Source organism: Micromys minutus (genome assembly GCF_963924665.1).
Source record: "Micromys minutus genome assembly, chromosome: X".
NCBI classification, from domain to species: Eukaryota; Metazoa; Chordata; class Mammalia; order Rodentia; family Muridae; genus Micromys; species Micromys minutus.
In genome coordinates, this window is record NC_137970.1 from 81,333,758 (window position 1) to 81,355,008 (window position 21,251).

The following is a 21,251-nucleotide window of genomic DNA, read 5'->3' on the forward strand; positions in this document are numbered from 1 at the left end:
CCAGAGAACACATACGAGAGAAGGCTGCTGTAGGAGCAATAACTGATCTTTCAGCATGGAGGCCAATCAAACTTAAGGATCTTCAGAGGGAAGCATTGGTAAGCAGCAAGCAGCCGTGTGTTCTTAGAATACTAGAAAGGAGTATTAGAGTTCTTCTACACTATGCTAGTAGGGCTGAGGCTGGGCATTAATAAGAGAAAGGTCTTTAAATACCTGAGAAAGGAATACTTAGACATCTCCCTCTCCTGACATGAACTGAAAACAGACAAACCCCTGCAAAAACAAAACAAACAAAAAAAACAACAAACAATAACAACAAAACCCAGAAATCCATTCTATTGTTTCACTGAAGCTTCAGAATCAAAATGGCAGAAACAAAGAAACTTGGAGTTGAGATGGAGGACAAAAATAAAATAAAATCGTGAAGAAGTACCAGACTGATAGAGGGACTCTCAGTTTCTCTCACCAAAATTTGTGCCTAGATTCTGGCAGTGAAGATTTCTAAGTCTCTGAAGACTTTCTTAGACCAAAGGGTCAAATTTTAGCAGATATACCAACAACAAAATAAAGTTGAACAATGTGTAGTAAGCCAACCTCTCTCGGCCAGAAGCCCACTAGGCAGCATATCTCCTTTTAGATATTCTGTTTAGAACTTCATTCTTAACGACAGGCAGACATTCCCATTGCTAGATATCTAAGCAAAGTTTCTAACAGTAAATAGACTGATCAGAACAAAGAAAAATGAAAAATGAAGAACTAAGGGTAAAAAATAGAAGTGAGTTTCAAAGAAGCTATGGTATTTTTAAGGAAATAAAAGTTCTTCGTGTCCTTAAGTTCCATAGCTACGACTTCAACCAAATGCCAACTATAAAAAAATAAAACACATACACACATACTTGCATGCATACACAATTGTAAGCATATATTTGCATGTATATATACTAAAAATACATACACACATACTTGCATGCACACACAATATATATTGGAAAATATACACACATGCTTGCATGCATATACAATTGTAAGCACATATCTGCAGGTATATACACTAGAAAAGAATGTGCATATATTTGAAGCTTTTCTTTGTTATTTCCCATATAATGTAGTATAAGATATGGCATTAGACATCATAGATTATCTAAATGTGATTCAAAGCATGAGCAAGGATCAATCAGCATAGGATATATACAAATGTTATGCCATTTTATGTAAAGAACCTGAGCCACAGAGAGAGCCAGGTCTCTGTCATCAGGACTTGATCAAGATCTGCCCGAGGAAGGCTGAGATCCTAGAACAGTAGCACAGGGACTTTCCACCTTGACCAAGGGAGAGCCTGAGGCACAGAGACCAGGAGGATCACGCCAGGAGTTCTCAGAGCACAGGGAGCTTGGTGCTCTCTGGAAAAAAGGTCCTTTCCAGAACACAAAGAGGGCCGGGTCTACACCACCAGGACTCAGGATCTGCCTGCAGGAGGCTGAGCTCCCAGATCAGCTACACAGATGTTTTTCCACCTGGACAAAGGGTGAGCCTGATTCACAAGTCCACCAACTGTCCTGCAAGGGAACGCTGGGAGTTCTCAGAGAGCAAGAAATGTGGTGCTCTCTGGAAAAAGAGTCCTTTTTGGCAAAAAGAAAGAGCCAGTTCTCCTCTATTAGGACTCAGGACCTGTGGGCAGAGGGCTGAGCTCCCAGAACTGCCTCGAAAGAGCTCTCACACCTGAGCCCAGAAAAACAGAACTGAGTCACTGCCATCAGAACTCACTGCCTGCCCACAAAGAGCAGAACTCCCAGGAGCAATCTTCCTCCTGAGCTCACAGTCCTTCAGACCCACAGGAGAGATAAGCACAAGTCAGAAACAAAAATATCACCTACAATCACTGACAACAAGATGGCAAGAGGAAAGTGCAAAGACCCAAGCAACAGAAATCAAGACAACCTGGCAACATCAGAACCCAGTTCTCCCACAATAGCAAGTGGTAGATTTCCCAACACTCCAGAAAAACAAGATTTAGACTTAAAATCATACTTCATGCTGATGACAGAGATATTCAAGAAGCACATGAATAAGTCCCTTAAACAATTATAGGAGAATCAGGAGAAATCACTCAAAGAACTACAAAAAAAAAAAAAAAAAAAAAAAAAAAAAAAAAAAAAAAAAAAAAAAAACAGGTGAAGGAATTAAAAATAGAATTACATACAATAAAGAAATCACAAAATGAGACAGCCCTGGAGATAGAAAACCTAAGAAAGAAATCAGTAGTCATAGATACAAGCATCACCAGAGGATCTCAAGGGCCAAAGACAACATAGAAAACATAGACAAAACAGTCAGAGAAGATGCAAAAATCAAACAGCTCCTAACAAAAAAATGTCCAGGATATCCAGGAAACAATGAAAAGACCAAAACTAAGAATAATATGTGTAGAGGAGGGTGAAGGATATCAACTAAATACAGTAAATATCTTCAACAAAAACATAGAAGAAAAAATTCCTACCCTTAAGAACGAGATGACTATTCACATATAAGAAGCCTACAGAACTCCAAATAGATTGGACCAGAAAAGAAATCCTTCCCTACACATAATAGTAGAAAAAAAAAACCCAAATGTTCAAAACAAAGAAAGAATACTAAAAGAAGTAAGGGGAAAAGGTCATGTAACATATAAAGGCAGACCAATCAGAATTACACCCGATTTCTCGACAGAGACTATGAAAGCTAGAAGATCTTGGATAGACATCATACAGACTTTAAGAGAACATAAATGCCAGCCGAGGCTGCTATACCCAGCAAAACTCTCAATCACCATAGATGGAGAGGCCAAGATATTCTAGAACTAAACCAGATATACATAGTATCTGTCCACAAATCCAGCTCTACAAAGGATAATAGATTGAAAAGTCAACACAAGGAGGAAAACTACACCCTAGCAAAAGCAAGAAAATAACTATTCAAGAACCAAAAGAAGAAAGACACACATAATTCTACCTCTAACAACAAAAATAACAAGAAACAACAATCACTATTCCTTAATCTGTTAACATCAATGGACTCAATTCCCAATAAAGAGACATAGACTAGCAGACTGGATACATAAACAGGATCCAGCATATTGCTGCATACAGGAAACCCATCTCAGAGACAAAGACAGACACTACCTCAGAGTAAAAGGATGGGATAAACCTTCCAAGCAAATGATCCCAAGAAACAAACTAAAATAGCCATTCCAGTATCAAATAAAATATATTTTCAACCAAAAGGTATCTAAAAATATTTTACTCATTATAGAAAAAATATATCAAGATAAATTCTAAATCCTGAATATCTATGCTCCAAATACATTCATAAAAGAAACCCTACTAAAGCTCAAAGAATATATTGCACCACATAGAAAAATAGTGGGAGAATTCAAAACCCCCACTCTCATCAGTGGACACATCACGGAAGTAGAAATTCAACAGAGACACAGCGAAACTAGCAGACGTTGTGAACCAATTGGAATTAACAGACATCTACAGAACATTTCATCTGAAAACAGAATAACATACCTTCTTCTCAGTACTTCATAGCACCTTCTCCAAAATTGACCATATAATCGGTCACAAAACAAGCCTCAATAGATATAAGAAGGTTGAAATACTCCCATGCATCCTATCATATTACCATGGACTAAGATTGGTCTTTATTAACAACAAAAACAATAAAAAGCTCACATACACATGGAAGCTGAACAATGTGCTACTGAACAATAAATTTGTAAAGAAAGAAATAAAAAAGGAAATTAATGATTTTTAAGAATTTAATAAAAATGAAAGCACAACATAACCCAACCTATGGAATGCAACAAAAGCAGTACTAAGAGGAAAATACATAACTCTGAGTGTCTCCAAAAAGAAACTGGAGAGAGCATACACTATCATCTTGACAGAATACCTGAAAGCTCTAGAACAAAAAGAAGCAGATACACACAAGAAGAAAAGACAGCAGGAAATAATCAAACTCAGAGCAGAAATCAACCAAGTAGAAACAAAAAGAACCATACAAAGAATCAACAACACCAAGAGCTGGTTATTTGAAAATGTCAACAAGATCAATAAACCCTTAGCCATACTAACTAGAGGGCACAGAGAGAGTATCCAAATTAACAAAATCAGAAATGAAAGGGGAGACATAACAACAGAAACCGAGAAAATTCAAGAAATCAACACATCCTACTACAAAAGCCTATACTCAACAAAACTGGAAAATATAGACAAAATGGACAAATTTCTAGACAGATACTGGATACCAAAGTTAAATCAGGATCAGATAAACCATCTAAACATTCAAAAAAACACCTAAATAAATAAAAGCAGTATTCAAATTCTTTCAAAAAAAAAAAAAAAAAAAAAAAAAAAAAAGCTCAGGACCAGATGGGTTCATTGCAGAATTCTATCAGACTTCCATAGAAGACCTAATACCAATACTCTCCAAACTATTTCCAAAATAGAGACAGAGGGAACACTACCCAACTCATTCTGTGAAGCCACAATTACTCTCATTCCTAAACCACATGAAGACCCTACAAAGAAAGAGAACTTCAGACCAATCTCTCTCATGAACATTGATGCAAAAATACTCAATAACATTCTTGCAAACCAAATCCAAGAACACATCAAAACCATCATTCACCATGATCAAGTAGACTGCATTCCTGGGATGCAGGGATGGTTCAGTGTATGAAAATCTATCAACATGATCCACAATATAAACAAACTCAAAGAAAAAACAAACATGATCATCTCACTAGATGCTGAGAAAGCATTTGTAATATTCAACACCCCTACATGGATTGGAAGGATCAACATTGTAAAAATGGCACTTGCCAAAAGCATTCTGCAGATGCAATGCAATTGCCATCAAATTTCCAACTCAGTTCTTCATGGAGCTAGAAAGATTAATTTGCAATTTCATTTGGAATAACAAAAAACCTAGGATAGCATAAAACTATACTCAACAATAAAATAACTTCGGGGAATCACCATCCCTAACCTCAAGCTATATTACAGATCAATCATGATAAAAACCGCATGGTATCGGTACAGAGATAGACAGGTAGATCAATGGAACATAATTGAAGACCCAGAAATGAACCCTCGCACCTATGGTCACTTCATCTTTGACATAGGAGCTCAAAACATTCAATGGAAAAGGACAGCCTCTTCAATAAATGGTATTCATTCAACTGGCAGTCAGCATACAGAAGAATGAAAATAGATCTTTTCGTATCCTCTTGTACAAAGCTCAAGTGCAAGTGGATCAAAGACCTTCACATAAAAACCAGGTACACTAAAACTATTAGAAGAGAAAGTGGGGAAAAGCTTAGAACACATAGGCACAGGGGAAATTTTCCTGAACAGAACACCAATGGCCTACACTTTAAGATCAAGAATCTATAAAAGGGACCTCATGAAATTGCAAAGTTTCTGTTAGGCTAAGGACACTGTCAAGTAAACAAAACGACAGTCAACAAACTGGGAAAGGATCTTTAACAATCCCACATCTGATAGAGTTGATAGAGGTCTAATATCCAATATATACGAAGAACTCAAGTAGTTGGACACCAGAGAATCAAACAACCCTATTTAAAAATGGGGTACAGAGTTAAACAAAGAATTCTCAATTGAGGAATATTGAATGGCCAAAAAGCACCTAAAGAAATGTTCAACATCTCTAGTCATCAGAGAAATGCAAACCAAAACAACCCTGAAATTCCACCTCACACCAGTCAAAATGGCTAAGATCAAACATTCAGATGACAGCAGATACTGGCGAGGATGTGGAGAAAGAGGAACACTTCTCCACTGTTGGTGGAGTTGTAAACTGGTACAATCACTCTGGAAATCAGTCTGGCAATTCCTCAGAAAATTGGACATAGTGCTACCTGAAGACCCAGCTATTCCACTTCTGGGCATATACCCCAGAGACACTCCAACATACAACAAAGACGTGCACCAAAATGTTCATAGCAGCCCTATTTATAATAGCTAGAAGCTGGAAAGAACCCAGATGTCCTTCAGTAGATGAATGGATACAAAAATCGTGGTATATTTACACAATGGAATACTACTCAGCTATCAGAAACAATGACTTTATGAAATTCCTAAGAAAATGGATACATCTAGAGAATATCATCCTGAGTGAGATAACCCAGTCACAGATAATTGGATACTAGCCCCAGAAAGCTCTGAATACCCCAGAAACAACTCACAGACCATATGAAGCTCAAAAAGAAGGAAGGCTAAAATCTGCAAGTCTCAGGCCTTCTTAGAAAAAGAAAACAAAAACAAAAACATGTATTCATCATATATTATTATGTAACAAATTTTGTTAGCTATAATAATATTTTATAAAATAAATTAATTTAAAAAGATATGCAATTGCAAACAAATAATAAAATACAATATCCAATTAAAAATAAAAAATAACAGATAACCTTATGACAGAATGGATGGGATGCAAGGGACTTTTCACATATTGTAGCAACAAACTTTTTTGTTAATTTCTATAGATATTTAGATTTCATGTTAAGTCATATTGGAAAATTCCTACAATGTGATTTCAAATTCTTTCTTGTTCTTTGAGAGCATATTTTTATATTAAGAAAACAGGAATTGATTCAATATAAAAAAAAATGAGTGCTGATCCTTAAGAAGTTTTCAGATTAATGAAAGAGACATGGCATTCATGATGTGTAACAAAATTAAGACTGAATGTACTCTATTGTCTTTAGACATGTACAATAATAATGGATTAACAATGCTCTGTAATGTTTATTGAGTACTCCAGTATGTCAGACCAGAATCTATCTTTGTGTGTGTGTGTGTGTGTGTGTGTGTGTGTGTGTATACTTGCTCAATTTTTCCTCATTTAATTGCCCTATGAAAGTCTATTGTTTTGCTATTTTGTAAACAAAAAAATCAACAATTGGAAAACTTAAATATGGGACTCCATATTATATTACTAATCAATGGTATTTCTGCATTTGAACCCAGAAGAATAACTCTCTTGAATCCGGTCTTCTAACTACTATTTCCTAAGTTCATGTCTTAGTGAAAAACTTATAGTTGTTATCTGTGGTCAGTGCATGACATGTGAGTAAATGAATAATATAACATCACTATGATATTAATTAAATAATGATAATTATGAAATAAAGAACTTGAGAAAGCATAAACTTTGATATCTGGAGGAGATTCTGAAACCAATATTTCATAAATACTGAAGGACAATTGTAGTTTGTCCTTGATGAAACAAGACATCACTAAAATAGAATGGGCTTTTAGAAATAAAAATGTTGAAACTACATATTTTTTTAATTGGTAAAAGGCTAAGGACACAAAGTTGAGCACTTGAATAAATTAAACTAAATAAAATACATGAGACATATAAGAGAACAATAAAATAATTAAAAGATCAGCCCAGCATATAGTGAAAGCCAATACCTGCACCTCCATGTCTATTGCAGCATTATTCAAAATAGGCAGAATAAGAAAGCAACCCAGATGCATCATCTCAGCAGATGAACAGATAAAGAAAAGGAAGTATATAGACACTCATTGGTTACAGATAAAATGTTCTCATTTGTGGCGATATGGAGAAACTTACTTTGGGTGGGACAACCTGGAAATACAAATACCATATGTTCTTATTCATTTAAGAAAAATAATAAATCAACTTGTAAGCATACATAACAGGACAGGGGTCTCCAGAGAAAGGGAAGGATAAAATGGAGAAAGAACTGATATAAATTAAGAGGGACTTTTAGGACCTGGGAACTGTGTTCAGGAGAGAGAGGGTAGAACTCTGGATAGACCCTGTGAGCACACCATGGATGTGCATATGGAAATACTAATTTGAATTCCATTAATTTTCAAAATATGCATTAAGAATTATAGTAAAAATAGAACTAAAAGCTATCCATTTATCTTATTTGTTTATTTGATCATCGATCGTTGTGTTTGTTTGTTTGTTTGTTTGTTTGTTTTAGGCAGGGTCTCATGTATGCAATGAGGACACATTGAGAGACCCACGGCTCCAGTTTCATATGTAGCTGAAGATAGCAGTGTCTGAATGTTAGAAGAGGCCTTTGGACCAGGGAGGGTGTGTTTTCCCAATGTAGGAGAAGCCAAGGCAGTGGGGTAAAGAGGGTGATTAGGAGCCAGGGCACCTTCCTAAAGACAAGTGAAAGGGGGGATATGGGAGAGGGGTGGGAGAGGGGTGGGAGAGGGGTGGGAGAGGGGTGGGAGAGGGGTGGGAGAGGGGTGGGAGAGGGGTGAGAGAGGGGTGGGAGAGGGGGATAACATTTCAAATGTAAATACAGAAAGTATCTAATAAAAAAATAAAAAACAAAACAAAAAAGATTCACACCATCGTAGTTCATAGCATCAAAAACAAACATAAATAAGGCTGAAAATTTAGTTCAGAGGAAGCAAGTATGAGGACCTAAATTCCACCCCCTGTCACCCCCCATCTCCCCCTCCCAAAAGAAAAAGCGCACTTCACAGGACTGAAGGAAATTAGTTTTCGCCAAGGTTGATATAGCAAAAGATGTTCTAAAGACTTTCTGGACACACAAAACTTTAAGTGTTTACTCATCATGCTTTTTCAGAGGCTCCTGGGAGATATGCTCAACAAAAATAAATGAGAAATCAAATCAAGAAAAATGAGAGTTATGAAATGTAGTACATCCAGAACAGAGGATTGAAAATGGACATTTTTTTAAATGTAAAAATGGGGAGTTCAGACAAATAGTCGTGTGATACTCTTTTTTAAAAAAAAGCATAGGCTTAGATCAGACTAGCAAGGCAAAGGGCCTCAAAAAAAAAAAAAAAAAAAAACAAAGTTGAGAAGGGATTTTATGGGCTTTACCATGTATAAAACTGTGAGGATTTTATAGTCTTATCAGACAGCATGGAATGACTGAGAAATGCAAATTAAACTAAGTTTATTTTGTGTGCAAGGTAAACTTTGCTGGCATCATAACATATGCCCCACATAAACTTTTGATTTTTATAATCATCATTGAATGATACTGAAATGGATACCATATTAAAAATACTACCTGCACTGCATGCTAGGACCAGTGCCTAGCAGAATCATCATCAAAGATAGCAGAGAGACTTCACCCTGCAACTGATGGGAGCAGATGCAGAGTCCCACATGCAAACGTTAGGAGGAGCACAGGGAGTCCTGTAGAGGAAGAAGAAAAGGGATTGTGGAGGAGACAAGGGGTCAGGGACACCACGAGAACATGGCCCACAGAATGAATTGACCAGAACTCACAGGTGCTGAGCAGAGATCAGAGAACCTGTAGGGATCTAACGTAGGTACTCTGCACATGCATTATTGCTGCGTTGATGTCCCTAGGAGATCTACTCTTTTCTGAAGGGAGTAGGAGAATGTTAGAGCTATGGGATAGGGGAGATGAAGGGGGAAAGACCAGGGGTGGGGAGGAAACTGCTGTCTAGATGTAATATATGAAAAAAGAATAAAAAGTAATAGAAAAAAAGAACACTCATGGGTGTAGTGGCCACAAATAGAACTAAGAAAATCAGGAGTCCACAGCCATTCTCCTTAAACACATGATAAATTTAAGGTATGCCTGGGACTCATGAGATTTTGTCTACAAAAAAGAGAGAGGCAAAGAGTAGAACGTACTTGTATTTAACTAAAAAAAAAATGTGGCATCATATTAAGGATCGGAAGAAAGAAAAATGTAAAAGTGGCTACCAGTCCTCCTCCACTGTGATAGGAATGCAAAGAGTGGCCCACACTGAGAAATCAAGATAGACCAATACCAGTATGGGAGAATAAAGCAGGCATGGGAGACAGCCCCACAGTCAAGAGATCATACTGCTGTTTATGAGCACCTGAGCTTGGTTTCAAACACACATGTCAGGTACTCAGTAACTCCAGCTCAGAGGGCCCAATTCCTCTGCTCTGTATTTACAAGTTCATACTCACAAACACACAGACACACACACACACACACACACACACACACACAGCGGAAGAGGGAGAGGGAGGAGAGGAATACAGGAATCAAGACCTAAGCCACATGATAGCGAATACTTCTGAAGGGGCAGATGAAAATTTAAGAACAGCTTTTGTTGTTGGTGTAAATATTTCAGCATTTCCTAACTTTGAAATTTATGTGCACTCATCACTTTGATAGTTTATTTGCTCAGTTTTATTCTTATATTTTACCTTTTAAGTAAGTGTATTTGAAATCTTTGGTGTAGGTAATGAAGCCTATGTAGAGAAATTTCATTTCCATTAAAATTTATTAGCAAAAGAAATGTAAGGGTATATTTATCTGACGTAGATGTATGTGAGTAAGCCTTCATGAGTAAACAGGTGTCACATATGTGCAGGAGCCACAAAGGCTGAAAGGGGTCATATTCCATGGAACCAGAGTTATAGATAGTTGTGAGCTCCCATGAGAAAGGAATCCATGTTCTCTGCAAGCATAGCAAACACTCTTATCTACTGAACCTTCACTCCAGACTCTATATCCCTACTTTTTAATCAATCACATTATTTTAAGTATGAGCTATTGAATGGATAAAAAATATAGCCTGACCCCTCCAAGGACCCCAAGCTAAAGGAGCCTTAACCCCTGCGACTAAGAACCCCTAAATAACTCAAATTTCAGTCCCTGCTCTCTGCTAGTAGGTAGATCTAAGGCCACACTCCTTACTGTTTCGGAGACTGCTTTCTATATGAAACTGGGTGAAAAGGCGTAGGACAGGCCCTTGGATATGTGAGCCGGGCCTAGTAAGTTAACAGGAGACAAGCTGACTTGACTGCTTATCTGTCTTCTGCAAACTGCTTGCACCATAGAACTCCCGCCCCCCCCCCCCCGCACTAGTGACTTATCCTGACTGCCATTGTCACCCCAACCCAGGAGACCGCACAAATACAGACCTCTGAGACTATAGGGAACTGATTGGTCCATGGAGCGCCAGCTTAAATAGTTTAACATGATTGGTCCCCGGAGCTCGGGCTTAGATGGTTTACAATGATTGGCCTAGAAAGCGCAGGCTTAGATAATTTAAAATGATTGGTTTGGAATTCACGGGCCTTCTGAACCCTATAAAAGCTGTCCCAATCCTGCACCCTGCGTGGTGTACGACTGTGGACCCCAACGAGCTTGAAATAAACATCCTCTTGCAGTTTGCATCAACACTGCTTCTTGTGAGTGATTTGGGGTGTCGCCTTTCCTAGGACGGAGTGTGGGGGTCTTCGCTTTGAGGATCTAACACTATCTCTAAGACATTAACCAACCCAGAACTCACTTGTTGACTCATGTATTTTCTCTCTCTACTCCTAGAATGTAAGCCTCATTCAGGCAGGAATAACAATAGGCTAGTAGGTGTTCAACAATGATTCTACAGACACAACAAAAGCTTCATCTGCAGTGTTTCAAGTTCTGTGAATGTTCTTTCCTTACCTAATTTCAAGCTACTAAAATGATATCACTAAACACTGGATTCCTAGCAGATGCAGCAACTTGGCTTTGGTAACTGGTTCAGCCGTACCACTGAGAGAAACTTTCCCTGTCTTGTTACCTGTTTCCTCTCTGCATTTAATCACAGTGTTTAGCACATGGTAAGTCAATAAACAGCAGCTTACCTATTGATTGAAAAGGAAAAAAAAAAAAAAAACAACACAGAGCCTGGCTGATAGCCACCCAAAGAAACAATACAAAGAATAAAAACAAACAAAAAAAAAAGACCTGGTTCTCTGAGAAAATCAACAAGATAAAGAAAGCCTTAGCCAAACTAACTAAAGAGCACAGGGATACCATTCAAATTAACAAAATCAGAAATGAAAGGGGAAACATAACCACAGATCCTGAGGACACTAAAAAAAATGATCAGAAACTATTACAAAAGCCTATACTCTGCAAAACTGGAAAATCTAGATGAAGTGGATGATTTTCTAGACAGATACAATGTACCACAGTTAAATCAAGGTTAATTAAACTATCTAAACAGTCCCATAACACCTAAGGATAAGGAAATAGTCATCAAAAACCTCCCAAACAAAAAAGCCCATGGCCAGGATAGACAAAACAATTCTTAACAATAAAATAACTTCTGGGGGAATCACCATTCCTGACCTCAAGCTATATTAGAGACCAATAGTGATAAAAATGGTATTGGTGCAGAGATAGACAGGTAGATCAATGGAATAGAATTGAAAACCCAGAAATGACACCTGATCTTTGACAAAGACACCAAAAACATACAGTGGAACAAAAAAAGCATTTTCCATAAATGGTGATGGTCTGTCAGTAGGCAGGTAGAAAACATGGAAATAAATCGATTCTTATCACCTTGCACAAAGCTGGAGTCCAAGTGGATCAAGGACCTCCACATGAAACCAGGTACACTGAATCTAAAAGAAGAGAAAATGGGAAAGAGCCTCAAACTCATTGGTGCTGGGGGTGGAAGGGGAAGGGCAGATTTCCTAAGCAGAACTCCAATGTCTTAGGCTCTTAGATCAACAATTGGTAAGTGAGACCTCATAAAATTGCAAAGTTTCTGTAAGGCAAAGGACACAGTCAATAGGAAAAATTGTCAACCTACAGATTGGGGAAATTTTTTCACTCACCCTACATCTGACAGAGGACTAATATCTGGAATATATAAATAGCTCAAAAAACAAAACAAAAACAAATAACCCGATTTTTAAAATAGGATTCAGAGCTAAATAGAGAATTCACAACAGAAGAATCTCGAACAGGTGAGAACCATCTCATGGGGGGACACCAAGGCTTGAAACTATTACTGATGCTATGATGCTTACATATGAGAGCCTGCCATAGCTGTCCTCTGAGAGGCCCTACCAGTGGCTGACTGAGACAGAAGTGGATTCCCAACCATTGGACTGAAGTCAGGGACGCCTATAGTTTAATTAAGTACTTCATAGGAAGACCAACATTCCCAACTAAACCAGACCCTGGGGAGCTCCCAGAGACTGAGCTACCAACCAGAAGCATACCGGGCCAGTATGAGGCCTCAGGCAAACATGTAGCAGAGGACTGCCTGGTCTAGCCTCAGGAGGAGATGATATGCTTAATCCTGGAGAGATTTGAGGCCCCAGGGAAGGGGGAGGAGTGGTGGAGGGGGAGCACCCTCTCGGAGGCAAGAGGAAGGAAGAATGGGATGAGGAACTGTGGGAGGGAGGACCAAGGGGTGGGCAATGACTGGAATGTAAATAAATAAAATAATTTTAAAAACGTAAGTACAGAGATAGACCAATATTGAATGCAATTATTTAGTCTGAAAAAACTCACTTAAAATCCCCAAAACCAAATGATGTCAAAGGCTAGAAAGACCTTTTGCCAGTGATCAGAATGAGAAGCTGCATAAATTCATTGTTCTTTGTGACTAAAAAGGTTTCATTGTGTAACTATGCCACAGTTTCTTTATGCATTCACCTGTTGATGGACACCTGATACATAAAACCGTGTTATTTACAGATCTCAAGAAAGAAGAAGTGAAACTATCTGGGGGGGTGTAAAAACAATGAAAGGGGGGAGTAAGAAAGACCAAAATAGAGGATTTCTCAAAGCAATTATATCCTTGCCTGTAAAGAACCTTATGCAACCTGATCAGACAAAACTTTTACATTAAATTTTTAAAAAGTAAAAGCTTTTCAGATTTAAAACAAAGAAAATATTGGTAGCTGAAGTCAGCCTGGTACTAGGTCACCATCAATCAACAATGTCATGCTGGCCTCAAAGGGAAAAAATAGGAAAGGTAAGAGTGAGTCAAGCATTCAGCTACCCAATCTATACATGCTACTCTGTTTAATCATCACAAGAATCCCAGAAGATAGGCATCCCCATTTTACAGATGGGAAAACTGAGAGCCATCCATTTCAAGCAACTCTCCCAAGATAGTCAGGATGAGATCTGGCTTCCATATTTCTATTTTTGCTTGCTTTAACTAACACATTAAAACACAAAAGTATACATGCACATGGGACACCATGTGATGTTTTAATACACGGTTACCTCTATAATATCTTAATCATTGTAGCATTTATCAGATAACTAACACAAATAAGATATTATTCAATGACAAAAATATTTTTAAATCTTTTTTCTACCTTTTACAATATCTTATCTGTAGTCATCCTATTAATGTAATTTCATATTTCTATCTAGCTGTAACTACGTCATCATTGATCCACCTTCCTCAGAAAGCTGGGATTTAGACCCAAGTTTGCTTAGCTTCTCATTATATTCTATTCCTGCTATACCAGCTACCTTCAAAAATACCTTTTCAAAAGAGTTATTTGTTAAATGGGAGTTATGCTTATAAGAGACATGAGGCTAATTATCTAACCTCCTATCGTTCTTAACATTCTTTAGTTACACAGTTTAGCCTAGGTGCCTGAAAAGTGGGAGTAGAAATGCATCCAAGAAGCCTTTTTAAAAAATAAGCTCTGTATTCTTTGTTGGAGCTTTCTATTTCCTTGTCTAAAGCAGAATGCAGGCTGCCTAGCAACCAAGCTAATGGTGTCTCATTTTTTGCCTTAATTATCTTATGTTTTGTACAAGCTCAAAGGGATTGAATCAAATATCTAGAGTGCAAGGTCTGAGTTTTTAATATCAATATGTGTGTTCAGACATATGTATAGCATATGCACGCGCGCACACACTTCTTCCCTCAATCCAATAATCATAGGAAAAATTATTTTTCAGACTATATTTATATAATGCTGTATCCTTGACTTAAATAGCATAAAAATTAACAACCTGACTATTTGTGAATGTCTTGTCTGACCAACAATTTTTATTAATCTGAGAGACTTGTAATTCCTGACTATAGTGAACAGTTGTTTTTAGGTGTGTGTGTGTGTGTGTGTGTTTGTGTGTGTGTGTGTGTGTGTGTGTGTGTGTATCCGCTAAAAGAGATTTCTAATAGACATATCAGCAGTGATGCAAAACAAATCCAGTACTAATAGTGTTTTTGTGAGTCATTTTTTTAAAGAAAAACAATTTGAGAAATCTTTGCTATCAAGGTAGGAAATCATATGCAATACTAAATTTGATCTGAATAACTTATTCATAGAAAAACAACCAACTAGACAACTAAAAGCTGGAATGGAAGCATGCCATTGGAGAATGTGATGATTAGGCACAACCTCCCCTTTTCTTTGCTAGCTGAATTTCAGCTTAGTTCATACTCTGCCAGCAACTATAGACTAAATTACAGTGGGCTCATTCCTCTCTCCAGATTATTGATTTGGGCATTGGCAAGAGACACAGTTGTGAAAAAGGTATGGGGGAAATTCTACATGGGTAACTTCTGAGAATATTTTCCCAATCTTGAACAGATACAAAGAATATTCATGTTTTGCATTTCTGAATATCCATACTGTGTACAATGTCCGGAAATGTGGCAGTCATTTGGGGACCAGAAGGAGAGCCAGTTCATGAGTGAAAAAAAAAAAAAAACTAGCATGACATGACTTGAAAAGTGTAACCGTGAAAACAGGTTGATTTGTGGATGACATTATGGATTTGCTGGGGAGACCACCACCAGAACTCTATGTTTTATATTTTGCAAAAAAATAATAATTATTTAGTACAATGTATGTGGGGCCCTCTGTAATTTATAGAGAAATATAGAACTAATATTACTAAATTCTTGTAATTTAAAATATATTCACATGCCATTCTAGCTACTTCTAAAAAAATGCTTACTGTCTACATATAACTACTAATCTATAGAAACTACCATATGAGCTGGGAATGAGTATACACAATTGGAGTTCTGACACTTGGGAAGTAGAGACAAGAGGATTTCAAGTTTCAGGTCAGCATTGGGTACATCAAGAAAAAAAGAAACAGGGTGGGGAGAGGCAGGCAGGAAGACAGAAAGGCAGGCAAGCAAGCAGGCAGGTGGATGGGCAGGTAGGAAGAAAGGAAAGAAGAAAGAAAAAAGGAGAAAAGGGGGAAGGAAGAAGGAAGAGAGAAAGAAAATGAGGAAGAGAGGGAAAGCAAAGGAGAGACAGAGAGGAGGGGAAGGGAAGGAAAAAAGAAAGCAGGCAGGCGGGAAGGAGGGTAGGAAGGAGTGAAGAGACACAGGGAATGAGGAATAGGGGGAAGAAGGGAGAAGTGGCAGAAAGGAGTGAGGAAGGGAGGGAGGAAGCTTGCGTGTGTCTTTCTCTAATGGAAGCAGCTCCTTGCCTTTTTCTGTCTTTGCTCTTTACCCATTTTTCTGCTTTCTTCCCCTTCCACCTCTTTTTATTTTTCCAGTTCTACATACACACACACACACACACACACACACACACACACACACATCTAAATATATCCTGCTTAGTCTGTATAATGTTTGGATGTATGTTTACAGGGAGGGATATTTGGCCCTGAGTAATGGGTTGGTGTGCTTACTGGGGAAGACCATCTCTCCTGCTCCCTAGTTTCCTCAGTTGCCCACAGTTATAGCCCAAAGTCTTGTCTTGGTGAATTGGTTCCAAACTTGGGTCACAAGAGAGACCTCTATTTTATTAGCTTCCCTTGAACAGCCTCAGCATATGCTAAAATATGCTTTTCTTTCCTTCTTTCTAGTTACCAGAGAGAAGAGAAAGCCAGCAGAATTGGGAGAAATGATGGCAGCTATTCAGCTGACAGGAAATTGATTCTCAGAATATTTGGGAAAGGAAAAAAAGCCATTTGTTTTCCTTTTTTATGTTCTCAGCTTATGACACAACTTGTGTGTCTGCACTTACTTGGTGTGAGTCAAGCTTCTCAGGAATTTCTCCACTGGCTGCTGCTTCTGCATAGGCTTCACTGAAGGTCTTTTCGTGGGACTCCACTGTAATAGTCAACACAGCATCATAGGCTTCCCGGAGCTTTTGATTGTTCCTCAGGACCTGGTAGGGGCTGTGCTTATAAGGTAAACTGTAGAGCAGTACATCATAGGGGACAAAGACGTAAGTCCCATCTGTCATTTTCAGATCATGAGCCAATTCCAAGAAGTGTGTTTGAGTCTCTCCCCCAATCAAGGCTGAATGCATACACATGATGATTACTGAAACAGGGCGGGGAGGGGGGGTTATGGTAGTAAAACATAGAATCAGAAACCAAACAGGAGAAAGAAGTGTGCTCTAACCAATCATTAACCAATCATTTAGAAGTTAATTTCTTTCCTATTCCCACAGGGTGGGCAAGATACTGAGATCCTTAAGTTAAGTCTGTGTTATATTAAGTTGTGTATGAAGGCAAAAAAGACACATCTACAGGCGGCAGAGCCTAATCCTCAACAGGGATAATAGTATAAGTTGGGGCCAGCAAACACAGAGGCCTTGAGGTTGAAAGAGCTATTAAGTTTATATCCTAATAGCATGAGGTATTTAGCTGTGTACTTCTGGGTAAATGACTTGTCCTCACTGTGCCTTGCAGATGTCAATAATTCATGGAGAGGTAGTGATAATTCAAGGAGAAAATTCATAAGATGAGTTCGTAGCACTAGATGGATAGTATCTACTCTTGTGTAAGGATAGATTGGGAGAGAGGCCCATAGCCACTATTTCTTTCTTGCTGTACACTCATCACAAATGTGCACTCCAGCATATATTGACTAATGTTCACCACTCTTTCCAAAACCATTATAGACAATGAATGGCCCTAACACATACATACTCATCTATAAATGCTACCCAAACTGTGGATGATGATATGTTCAACATTTTCGATCTTACTTCCCCATAATTGGAATTATTTTGCACTAAATTTAATTCTTCCCAGACTTATGAAACTATGTTGTTTGGCAAGGCTATGCTAGAATAGACTGGATTAGAGTAGGCCACGGTTGAAGAATGGCAGCTCGATCAGGAGACTGAAAGACTTATATCCAATTTTGTCCTTGGCATGCTAAATGAGTTTAGTTTAAGCCCACTTGTGCTTCAGTGCCCACATCTTTAAAATGCAGATTCCAGTGCATTTCACAGGTACATTGAGTAGTTTAATTAGATAATGCCTGGCAAGCACTCTGAGCTCCTTGAAGAAAAGCAAAAGTCCTATCACTGCTGGTAAATATTAATTATACATGCTTCTATGGAACCTTTAATCTCAGGAACTAAGTGTGCTTAACTACATCCAATGACTCATCTTTGGCATTACCACATTGCTTCATGTGTTTTCAAAAGCTTTCTTTACACCTTTTAAATACCTCTGGAGAGTTTTGCTTTGAAACTAGAGCCACCACCTCTTGATTTTTAATGCACCCGGTAACATATATTATAGATTTTAAAGACACACATACAATAGACATACAACCGAGCCAAATTTGAGTTCCTAAATGACCATTACTTCCTACAAAACAAACACCTTAAGAGGATCTACATATATTTGGATGCTCAGACCTTCCTTTGAATTCTTCAAAGATATATCTTTGGAGCTGTGTCTTGAACAACACAAAGAATTCTGCTTCAGTTGTTGATAGCCACACGCTGTAGAAATGGGAAAATGTGGTACCAGAGATGTTTGGCAATGCAAGAGTTGGGCTTGGGAAGAAAACTTAAAACCAACATCACCCTTTCTGCTTGACTATATCATCAAACATGAATTCATTTGACCCAATCAGTCAAGCCACAGGTCTGTTGGGTGGGGCTCGGGGTGGGGAGGATATGGACTAAACCATATGCTTTATTTAGTCAGTAGACTAGGTCATCAGTATTCTTGGCAAGAAAGTCAGTTGGCATTTCTCCTGCAAAGGCAGTGATAAACTGACTGGATCAAGCACGGTTCCATTTAATTCCCTTAAGGGATATTGAAATTGCTGCATGGAAAACCTCACATAGAACAAAGTACTTTGTGCTTCTTAAGATCCAAATATTTCAGTGTTTGCAAAGGGAGCTATTATGCGGTGCCACCCAGACACACCCATTAGGACTGACACGCGTTCCCCCTAGCTGCTGAGAATGTTAGCATGTGAGAGCTAATGCCTCACCAATGATTAACCTCAGCCGAAGAGAGCCACGGCTCAGAAGGTCACATGCCTTTAGCAGTGAACTGAAGCTGGCTGGAGCTGACTTACACTGAATCTATGGTTACATTTTCAGGACATCTGGAAGCCAGTAAACAACATGTCATTAGCTTGAAATTGGCCGTGGTGATGGTGATTTACTCTATGGAAATCAGCAAGCTACAAATCAGGGCTTTCGCACTCCCAGGAAGGGGCTTGCTAAAACAATCATTAGCACATTGTACCCTTTCTTTGGTCAGCCCACACAATGAGAAGTCTACACACAGTGGTAGAAAGCTGAGGAATCTTTATCTCAATTCTGGTTGTCCCAGCTCCAGAGGACCCCTTACAGATTGGACAAGGCCCTTTTTGTTCTGTTCTTTCTGCCTACTTCTCTGGCTTTCTCTCGCTCATGAGTGTTATACTTGAAAACAATCGCCAATAAAGTTTCTGCGCTCACAGTTACATCTAGCACCAGTTTGAAGTAACAACTATACCCTAAACTGGCTTCTACCATGGTAGCCACTGTATTTCTTGCTCTAATTTGTGTGTGACAGCATCTTGTAGACTTCTTATGGTCAGTGACTGTGTCCTATTTACCTTTTATCCTGAAACACATGAATAGAAACACACAAACATACACACACACACACACACACACACACACACAAAACACTGTTTAGATGGATGTCTCCATGCTAGAAAATCCCTAGGAAGAAAGAATCAGCATTCATACATTTTTAAATGTTCCATAAGGTGTATAAGTGACGTGGGCACATCTGATCTATTGGGAAAGCAGAACAACTGGAAGCTACATTCTCACATGAGTAGATACTAGCAAGCTTCTCTGTAATGCTGAGTGCCATTATCTTACCCCTCAATCTAAACCTCTATTGTTTTCTTGTTGGCACATATGAATGACATTTTTTTAAAATGGTCCAAATTTCCAAAACTAGAAAGATAACTTAAAAGTATCCAGCCCAAGCTTTCCCTCTCATCTTTAGATTAAAAAAAAAGGGGGGGGGGAGAACATTGAAATTGAATGATCTCTGGCCTCTATTTTTGCAAGGCAAGATCTTGCCATTGGACACAATTAAAGTAGAAAGCATAAATACTGAATTCAAACAACAGCATCTTAATTTAATAGATTGAGTGCTTCATGCACAGGGATTTATGGATGCATCTGTTCTACGAGATGGTTTTTACTAAATAGCTTTTATTATCTCAAAATTACATTCATTAAAATGGGATTTGACCTCAAAGTTGTTGTCAGGAAAGGATTAGTATACAGAAAACTTAGATCCTTGACAAGGTTTAGGTCAACAGGTGGCCATCAAATAATATTAATTTGTGAGTTTCCATCTTGATTGTTAACAGTCAAGACATTTTATAGACAAAACAAGGACCAGAAAATATATCCTCTGGAGATCATATCTTACAAGGATGAATCAAGCACTTTCTCTGGCATATGCACACTCCATTTGAGTTGCCTGACAACTATGTCTTCAGACTGTGGGGCTACCCATGATAAGCTCTGTAGGAACCTGTCTCACCTTCAGTATTACTAGAAAAGAATATCATGAATGAAAGCCTGGGTTCTCTACTCTTCTTTCTTTCTTCCTACACTGAGATTTTCTGCCCACTATTTCCTTGAGACAGATAATTTATATTCTTCAAAGGACAAAACTTGTCAGACACTATTCTGCACTCTTGTGATGCCAGCACTAGTAAGAAGTGGGCAGGATGACCATGATGGAGTATTCCAGTGCACAGCCAGCCTGGACTATAACAAATTCAACTCAGCCACAGGAATTCATTGTCTAAAAAAAACAAAAAAAAAAAAAAAAACAAAAAACAAAAAAAAACTTATCTTTTTCATCCACCTGCATTTTTGACTCTTTTTGTGCCATTTTCTTCCACTGACATTCATTTTAGCTTATTTCAGGTTAATTATTTGTTAAGACTGACTAAACGGAGGGAAGGCTGTAGGGGAAAAAAGATATAGAAGACATAGATATGATGCTCGTAAATGTGGCAATCTTCTTGTTATATTTATGTACATTTACATTTATCTATAGCAAATTTTATATCAAAATCCCTACCAGGACTAACACCATTCACCATAGTATTACCAGTATCACTTTTATTAGTGTTGGAAATGGGGCTTAAACATTGCACACTTTAAATAATTTCATCAGTGGGCCTTTGAATTAAGAA

General features: G+C 38.1%; 1 protein-coding gene across 1 annotated transcript in view; it reads right to left on the reverse strand.

Moving 5' to 3' along the window:
• GUCY2F (guanylate cyclase 2F, retinal) overlaps nucleotides 1-21,251 on the reverse strand; it is a gene marked incomplete at both ends in the record, with an annotated part of 91,240 nt that overhangs the window by 65,075 nt on the left and 4,914 nt on the right. The window contains one exon of the mRNA XM_080909734.1: nucleotides 16,798-17,099. Coding sequence (XP_080765860.1) covers nucleotides 16,798-17,099 — 302 coding nt within the window. The remainder of the gene's footprint in view (nucleotides 1-16,797; nucleotides 17,100-21,251) is intronic.